This window comes from Morone saxatilis, unplaced genomic scaffold, assembly GCF_004916995.1.
Source record: "Morone saxatilis isolate NCDOM2014 unplaced genomic scaffold, NCSU_SB_2.0 Contig16, whole genome shotgun sequence".
Taxonomy (NCBI): domain Eukaryota; kingdom Metazoa; phylum Chordata; class Actinopteri; family Moronidae; genus Morone; species Morone saxatilis.
Window position 1 is genome coordinate 16,066,702 of NW_023339718.1, and position 9,169 is coordinate 16,075,870.

Consider the following 9,169-nt stretch of genomic DNA (forward strand, 5'->3'; position numbering starts at 1 on the left):
CACACACACTCTCTCTCTGTCTCCTTTTCCCTCAGTCGCCTGTCTTTCTCTCTAAATGTATCCTTACGTGCCCACGCACCATAACCAAACCAGCCTGCTTATTCATGTTGCACCGAGGTATCACTTTATTTCTCTGCTATTATTTCTTTGTGAAGTTGCTTCGGTATAACTTGCCCCAGACAGCGCTACACTGTCCCACCCTCATTATATTTTCACACTCTGCTACCCTAGGATACGGGAACACACACACACACACATTTCCGCACAAACCCAGTTCTGTATGTAAGTGTTTTGTTTGCCGACACTGGTTCCTTGGTGTTTTAAAATGGAAATCCATCTTTTTTCTATAGAAAAATGTATCAATCTATACTTTTTCTTTGTGGCATTTATATGTTCTGTATACGTTTCTACAGTAGCCTACTTTTAGCATTGGTGGGCACCATCCCCATACAGAGTTCAACACACTGCACTGCACATGTCAAATCCCCATAAATGTGTGGGTTTAAAAATGTAGGTGGCTAGCCTGTGAACTGCCATTGGTAACTTAGACTGTAAAAATGTAGCCTTCATAAAGCTAATTATCCATAGCTCATCTTCTCAGCAGCTTTAATGAAACAGGCGTTTTTTTGGCCAAACACATCAAACTTTACTTCTTTTTTTGCTTAGCATTGGAAACTAAAGACTCTTTCAAATATGTATGTTATAGTGGTGTTGCATGCACATGGAAGGCCATGGGTAATGTTCAACTCCTTAAAGCCCTTAAAGACTTGGCTGAAAATCAAAAGATCTATTTATTCTTTACCCAATATGTTACTGAATAACAACGGAATTCAGTAACAAAAAAAAAAAAAAAAAAACCCATAAAAACAAACATCTTTACGTATTTAATGTTTAATACTCTGATTGTAGCTCAGTCAGACAACTCACTTTTGAAATGTTGCATCACAACACAGAATCTGGCATGTAGGCTCCAACTTCATCACTCGCCGCAGATATGTTTACACAGAGATATTGGGAAGTGATGAGCAAATATCTTAAACCCTTGGCCTAGCCTGCAGGTGGATGCTGGGATGGTGATGGGGCTCAAATGACAGGCAGCAATACTGATCAGGCAGTGACATTGACAGCACAGGAATAGAGGTTATTTTGCTGCTTAAATAGATGAATAATAGAATAATAGTGTTTGGTATATTGTGGAGAGTATGTGTATCTCGATGTGCAGCTCAAGTTGACTGCATGAACTGGCTTGCCGGCATCTCTCCAATTTAGTAACCCGCCAAGTTTACGATTCTGATTCCAACTGAGCCCTGCCCACATCAAACCAGTGAAAAGGGCACAGGAAAAAATAAATAAAGAAACCTCAAATGTGAACCAACCCAAACTGTTCTAACTTTGGCATAAAATAGTGTATTGATGTAGAGTCCTGTCACCCATACTAAGAGGCTGAATATGTTGGTAGGACCTCAAGTACATGTATTTTAACTTTTTGCACCTTGGCTATAAAAGAAGCAAGCTCTTCCTGTAGTTAATTGTGGCTCATGATATCATTTAGCTACAATATAATGCTTATAAGCCACAACAGTAGATGGATAACAATTATTGAGTGATGGAGGATAATCAAAACTCCCTCTCATCACAGCACAGTCACCCCGTGTCCTCTTTGGAAATTAAATACTGCACCAAAATCCTGGTGATCCCAGGCTCAAAACTTCCCATCTTTGTGAAATGTCTGGTAAATACATGAGGAAATGAATTCAAACTGGATGTTAATATATGGAAATAAGCTGCCAAAGAGCAATATGTCATTTTGATATATGCTGGTGTAATACTTTTAGAATGGGGATAAAATAAGTGATGCATTAATATATGTATGTATGTATGTGTGATGCTGAGTCTATCACTCTTGTATACACCACTGAGAGCTAATGTGTTTATGCTCATTTCTCCTTGTAGAGAAACTGTATGTTGTGTCAGTGGGTTGTAATGCATTTTTAAATTTATGTGAAAAACCTGATAGATGTGAGCATCTATCAGTGTTTGTATACAATAAAAATGCATTTCACAGGTCAATGAGTCGTGGATTTACACACTGTTTGTTGACTTGACATTGATGATTAGCTGCTTTGGAATTCAGTTACAAATGACACTGTAAGCATTACAAGTATAAGCCAGGCATTGCAAATGAAACAACATCCCTTTCATAAAACAGATAACCAGTTTTATGAAAGGGATGTTTTTATAATTATATTGTAGTTATTTTTCTTCCCCTTTTCTCCTCCTGTATCCTTTTCTGTCATCCTTCTCTTTTTACCTACTGATGTTTTTTTCTTCTCTTCTCCCCCTTCCCACCTTTCTCTCCTCAGTGTCTGACAGCCAAGCAGGAGCAGCAGGAGTTGGACCAGGAGGAGGGCCGGACTCCTCCCAACCCCGTTTCTCCTCCTCCCTCCCTACCTACCTCCCCGTCCAATGCCAGCTGAGTGGTGCTGACTCTGCATTCTTCCTGCGGGAAGCCAATCAGGAGGTTATGCGAAATGGCAGCCTATCATCACGGACTGAGCCTTTCTTCCTCCACCAGCTGGAAGCAGGTGTCGCCGCCTCACAATCCCTGCCGAGTTTCAATTGCAGCTACGGAAACCTCAGCATTGAGCAGCCAATCCCCGTGGAGCTGCTTCAGGGTCCACCACCGCATCTGCTGCTGACCACCAACCAGGTTACTCTAAACTGGAAGGTCAAAGGTCAAGTGGTGGTGCCCAAAGTGGGGTCAACAAGGCCCTGGATACAGGTACTGAAAGCTAGATTTTTTTGGGGGGATCTTCACTGAATTTTCACTCATAAATCTGCTATTGCACTTTAACAGGGCTTTAGGCTTCACACATACTTAAAATGTCAATCCCATACAAGAAGAATGATCAAGGATTTTATCTATAAATTTAGCACTTTTGTCTATTTGCTCATGTATTGACTACTTGAAGCTTGCTATCCACTAAAAGGTAAAAAGTACTCCATAGCTACAACTTGCTCTGTAGGGCTGAGGTGGTAATGAGTTGGTTGATGGTGGTCTCTGGATTTTCCACTATGAGCAACACCTTTCACATCACACACAGTACTTTAATCTATTGTCAATATAAATATATTGATGAATGCAGCTTTAAAGAATAAACCCATTAGCACAATGCGAAGAAATCTATCTGTACAGAAAGAAGGAAGAAGATAATGTTTTCATAAAGTAGAGGATTGTTTTCTTTGCTATTTCTAACCCATTTGGTCATTTTGCAAGGTTTTTAATATGGTTAACACTTGAAGCTGGATTTTACAGTGAAAATAATTTTTTATAGGTTATCATTAAGTATCTTGTTAAAAAGACGTCCATCCACTTTTTTTTACCCATTATGACATTGTGTATTTGCTTTGTCTTCAGGTACTGTTTTACCTTGTGGGGCGGCGTTGGGACGAGCCTGACCCTCCTCCTCCAGCCCTCCTACCATGTGTCAGAGCCTTGGCCATCCGTGACACAAGTGAAGCAGCACCCTCGGCGGGCTGCCGCCTCATGGGGCCATCTGGCATCTGTGTTGTCCGTCTGGAGATTCCCCCTGCTTGGTTTACACCACCACAAATGAGAAAAAGACCTCCTGAAGTGACTCTACCATCAGTGGATGTGTATTACTCAATTATACCAGTGGAAGGGGCTGGTCAAGAGTGTCCCTCCATTGTTAACGAGCCATGGAGGGGTCAGAATGCAAACGTCGGGCCTCTTGGAGGCCTGGGCATGGGCCTCGGGGGGCAGTGGAGCCCCCTACTGGATGGGGGTCTTCAGGACATGCTAAAAGCTGGTTCTGTGGTAATGACCATGGGCCCAGTTTCTGCTAAAGGAGAACGATTGAGACTGGATGAAAATGTGGAGGTTCTGGTGCCACCCAGTCCAGTTCGGCTTGGCAAGACGGTGGCGTTTGGCGTATACATGAAGACGGATTCAAACACGGAACAGTTTACACTGAGGTGGGAACACAAATGCTTTCATGTAACTTTTTGTCTCATTTCACTTTTTCTTCGGTTTCTCTCTGATTCTTTCCTTTTTCTATCGTCTCCACTTATTCCTTTCCTGCTCATCCTCTCTCTCATCTCTCAACACCGCCGCCTCTCGAGGTTGATGGCTGTCACCTTTGTGTACTCAGCCTCTTTCAGGAGCCAGCAATGCAAATAACAACCTCATGAATATTCATGACTGATCCGAGGAGAGAAGAAAACACAGAAAATGAGAAGCAGGAGAGAGAAAGGGTGACTGAGAGCGACTGAAGGTTGGGGAGACAGGGAAATGAAAGAAGAGGCATAAAATTAGAGTAGATCCTGGATTCTCAAACTGAAGGGTGGTACCTAAAATGGCTCTCAGGTGTGCTTTAAGAGGTCACCTACATGGTTTTTGGCATAAGCAACAATATGTTTTTATGTACTTGTATCCGAGGAAACGCATTTCTTTTTGGTTCGCTGGCTAAAAAATCTGTTTAAAACCCCTGATCTAGACTAAGCATGCATATCTGCATCCCATCTCTGCCTCATCATTTCACTGACTTTAGGGATTTCAAGCTGACAAATGACAGATGTGCAAATTTATCATTCTATCCAAAGAGCATCCCAGCACACAACACTGTGTCTGGATGTAGCATTACTACAACAAGATACTCCTATGGGGTTAGAGCTATTGAGAACATTTTAGAGGGTAACTTTGAGCAACTTTGGATATATTTTTTAGCAACTCAGTCAATCACAGTCATTCAGCACGGTAATTGGCACATGTCAACCGACTCAATTCAAAATTCTTAATTTAAAAGAGGTGTGCTTTGGAAGGTATAGAAGTTGGGAGGAATTTTTCAGTTACAATCAATGGCCATTATTATTATTATTATTATTATTATTATTATTATTATTATGTTATGGGTTTCATGAAATCACATGTGTAGGTTCTTTATATGAAATGAGTGAACCTCTTTGTGGCAGGAATGCCCTTGCACTTGTGTAAATTATGATTCTTTTTTAATTCCTAGAACTAGGAAGCAAAGGCAGTAAACATTATAGGGAAGATGGTCCTGGGGGGTTAATTGGGGTGTGAATACAGTTACAACAATGACAAGTGATAAGGCACTATTCACTATAAAGTGAAATTCTCTTCTGATTTAACCTTTTAACAGGTTATACTTTTCCTACATGTTTGTTTAAAAGATGCTGGAAAAAGCAACAGGACCACAGTTGTGTATTTCTTTGTGCACAATCACTCCTGAAGTCATCTGAGGACACTGGAGTAAAAAAGAACAAGAGGCTAGACTGCACTGCACCTTGTTCCACTACCTGCTGACAAAATTCAGACAAACACACACACGGTCAGAAAGAGGAAAATAAATACTCTACTGACATCCTGCACACACTTTTTTCTCTGCTGTGTACACACACATATACTTCTTCACTGTACATGCACACACACACACACACACACACACACACACCAATGCCTTACATGCTTGTTTGCTGTGTGTATTAAGCACACACACACACACACACACACACACACAGAAGTGATGAGGTGGCCTCTTTGGTTCCTCATACAGACACTTTGTCTCTGTCTTTGTTGTACAACACCCCTGCTGTGTGTGTGTATGTGTGTGTGTTTGTCTGTGCACACATACCTGTGTCTGGTCTACAAAAACATAGTAGAGGAAAAAATATCACATTCTCCTTTTTTATGATATCATATCTTGTTTTTCTTTTCTTTTTTATATTCTATTATGACATAATTTCAATCTCATGCATGTGTCCACATTTGTGTCCAATTTAAAAATCTTGAAGCATGTATTCCACTTATCTTTCTGTGTGCATCCGAGTTGAGATGTGTGTGCGTGTGTGTGTGTTTGCTCCCATCCTACTTGGAACTCTTGCCCTCTGCCCTAGCATACAGTCCCATGGATAATCTCCCATGTTAGAAGCACAGTCAGACATGTAATAAGGCTTAAGTGGATCTCACTCCTGTGTGTGCATGTGTGTGTGTGACGTATAATAAGCCTTAAGTGTGCTCCATCACACTGAGGTGATGTGATTATGATAAACTGCTGAAGAGATGGAGGGGCACGGAGAGAGGACGAGCGAGAGAGACAGAGACAGAAAGGAAAGGAAAGATAGTGAATGAAAAAAGAAACAAAGGATAGAAAAGCAGAGGTCATAGCAGAGAGACAGTTAACAGCAGAAATAAGAGAAGGAAAATCCTTATTTCACTTGCAATTCTTCCTTAATCTACAGCATTTCCAAAAAGCAAAGATATAAGGATGAGATTTAAGGACTTGAGGCACATTTTCCAAATTGGATTGAGCATCCTTGCTATATCACTGTCGCTGGGCTTGTAGTCTCATATAAACATACATGACTCTATCACTTTGTGATGGTTCAACTCATCTGCTGAAACTGTGGTTGTACTGACTGAGTTAACACAACTTTAACACACACTTCCACAATCTCTGTCAAAAACACACGCACACACAGAGCAAAGTTTTAGGTTTCTGATATTTTCTTGATTTTATGAATTCTAATGTTTTTTTCTTTGTACTCTATCATTTCTTAATGCGTTGGCAATATTGTCTTTGTTACACTCATGGCAATAAAGCAAATTAAATTGAATTGAATTGAATTGAAAATTAAACTGCCATGTCTTCTTCCCCCAATTCAGTTACAATTTGTTACGTGTGCCACGTAATCAACTTTGATTTTATTATCTAATCATTCCCTAACCACATTTAAAGGTCCAGTGTGTAACATTTCAAGGAACTATTGGCAGAAATGGAATACAATATGCATAGATATGTTTTCATTATTGTATAACCCCCCTCCTTAAATAAGAATAGTTGTGTTTGTGTTACCTTAGAATGAGCAAGTTTTATCTACAGAGGTAGGGGGTCCTCTTCTACCGCCTTGTTGAACTGTTTTTACAGTAGCCCAGAATAAACACACAGCCAATGTAGTTTCTCCTACATGCTTGGAAGGCTGTGCTGGATTCAGATGGTTGCAATCTGCAACTTCATTGCTAGATGCTACCAAATCACACACTGGTCCTTTAAGCCAAAGCCCACCAGTTTGTCCCCAGATACATCTCTGGTGATGCATGTCCCAATATATCTAATAAAAGTTTAGTAATGGGTAAAAAGAAATGCTCAAAACAAGGAGAAAAGGTAAATTTCCAAACTAAAGATTTCTCTAACTACCCAATGTACAGTAATTGCAGTCTGCTACCCCAGACCTATTATAGATCTAGTGGCAGTGTCACAGACTGTGACTGAATGAAAATGATACCGATAGACAATTAAACATGTTTATGGCTGAAAGAACACAACAGACATGTGAGACATGTGCTAGATGAGTCTGTAATTGGTTTTTGACACTGGTACTCAAGCTTAGATATTAATAAGAACCCCAAGATAATGGACCAAACTTAAATGGACTCCCTCGTCTCTTTTTGCTGATGCCTTGACTCACTTTGAAGGAAAAAGAGGATATTATGAAATGGAGAGACCTTTTGGTTAATAAAGAAATACTCAATAAAAGATTTTAGGTAGTTTTTTTTAATTAAATCAAAAGGTTTTCATGAAGAGTGTATTTGTCCAGCTTGTTATATTATTTAGGGTTTCATCATATTAGTTACAGTTTTCCCATTATTAAACACATTTCCAATGCAGAAGATCCTGAAATGTTTCCAGTTTGGCACATGGTGGTGATTGTATATTACGTGACATTTTTTGCACCAAGCAGACCTGCTTTTACAGGAAGCTACCTAAAGACACTGTTAACCTGCACATTTTTTGTCTCCAATGACATTTTGTTTCCATTTCCATTCCTACTTTTGTTGGACTTTTGTTTTTGCTGGTTCTACTACTCAGTACACCCTAAACTTCATACATGTAATATAACATATCTCCCTGTGTGCCAGAGGAAGATAGACTTACAACCAAATGTCTACAATTTTTATTTATTTACTAGATTTGAAGAACAAAAGGAGATAAATAGATCTTTATTGTCATTATGCTCAAAACAATGAAAAGCAGTTTAGCAGCTCTTCAGCAGTGTGCAGCATAGAATACCATTTTCTTTTATCTTTTAGAAATGATGTTAAGTAATGGCAAGTTATGATAGGGATGTTAATATGACTAGAATATAGGCTGGTGGAGACCCTGATTCAAACTTAATGTTGTCCATCAAAGCATAAAACTTTTTTTCTGCTGTATCATTGTACACATAACAAAACAGGATTTTAGCATGATGGTTTACACAATTTTATAAAAGTGACATACCTGTCAACCTAACTATAATGGAAATAGGGAAATGGTTAACTAAACTTCTACTGTAAACCACACCGCTGTCAATTAAGAATTTATTTCATGTCATGTCCGGCCCGAACTACAGAAACATATCTGACTTGGAAAAGTTTGATTCAGGTACACCCTTAATTCTTAGATTTGTTAAAATCTATTCTTCTGTTTACACTAGAATGTCCATAATGTGACATTTACATTTTAGGCTAAACTAGAACTTCCCTTTCCCTGCATTTATCCTAAATCAGTACAGTAGAAAACTCTTTCTTGAAAGTAAAACAAAAGACACAAATTAATTAGTATCTCTCAGCTTGGTAACTGGCACACCATCGCTTGTAACTTCAAAACGTAAAAAAGAGGGCAAAGCTTGATGATGAATTCATGTTCAATGAGCATTCAGCCAAAAGTGTGTAATACAGTGTTTAAATCTGTGAAAACCCTTGCCATAGAAGTTTGATGCTCCAAATCTATGTTTAGTTGAGCATTTCAGCATTTTTCAGCAGTGGGAATGTTGACAGACTGAGGGTCAAAGTGATTAGTATCTCCCTCATTAAAAAGCTGTCGTCTTGAACTGTGTGCTTTCGTTGTTTGGTTAGTTAATTAGCGAGATGATTACTGATGAGGGGATAAATGCGTATGTGTGTGTATGTGTGTGTCAGATATAGATAGACAGATTGAGACAGCGATTATTAAAAGGCAAATAGGTTTTTCTCTCATTTTCTTTCACTCAATCTGTTTTTATGTGACTTGTATTATAATAGTAATTTGTCTTTAGTGTGTGAATTTGTATGTGGCCAGTCCCATTCTTTCTTTGTGTGTGTGTGTGT

The 9,169-nt window shown here is 39.2% G+C and overlaps 1 protein-coding gene across 1 annotated transcript in view; it reads left to right on the forward strand.

The window, feature by feature from the left end:
- Positions 1 to 9,169, forward strand: part of si:dkey-215k6.1 (transmembrane protein 132D) — a 234,919-nt gene that overhangs the window by 73,179 nt on the left and 152,571 nt on the right. The window contains exons 2-3 of the mRNA XM_035657686.1: positions 2,364 to 2,782; positions 3,419 to 3,996. Of these exons, the coding sequence (XP_035513579.1) occupies positions 2,364 to 2,782; positions 3,419 to 3,996 (997 nt within the window). The remainder of the gene's footprint in view (positions 1 to 2,363; positions 2,783 to 3,418; positions 3,997 to 9,169) is intronic.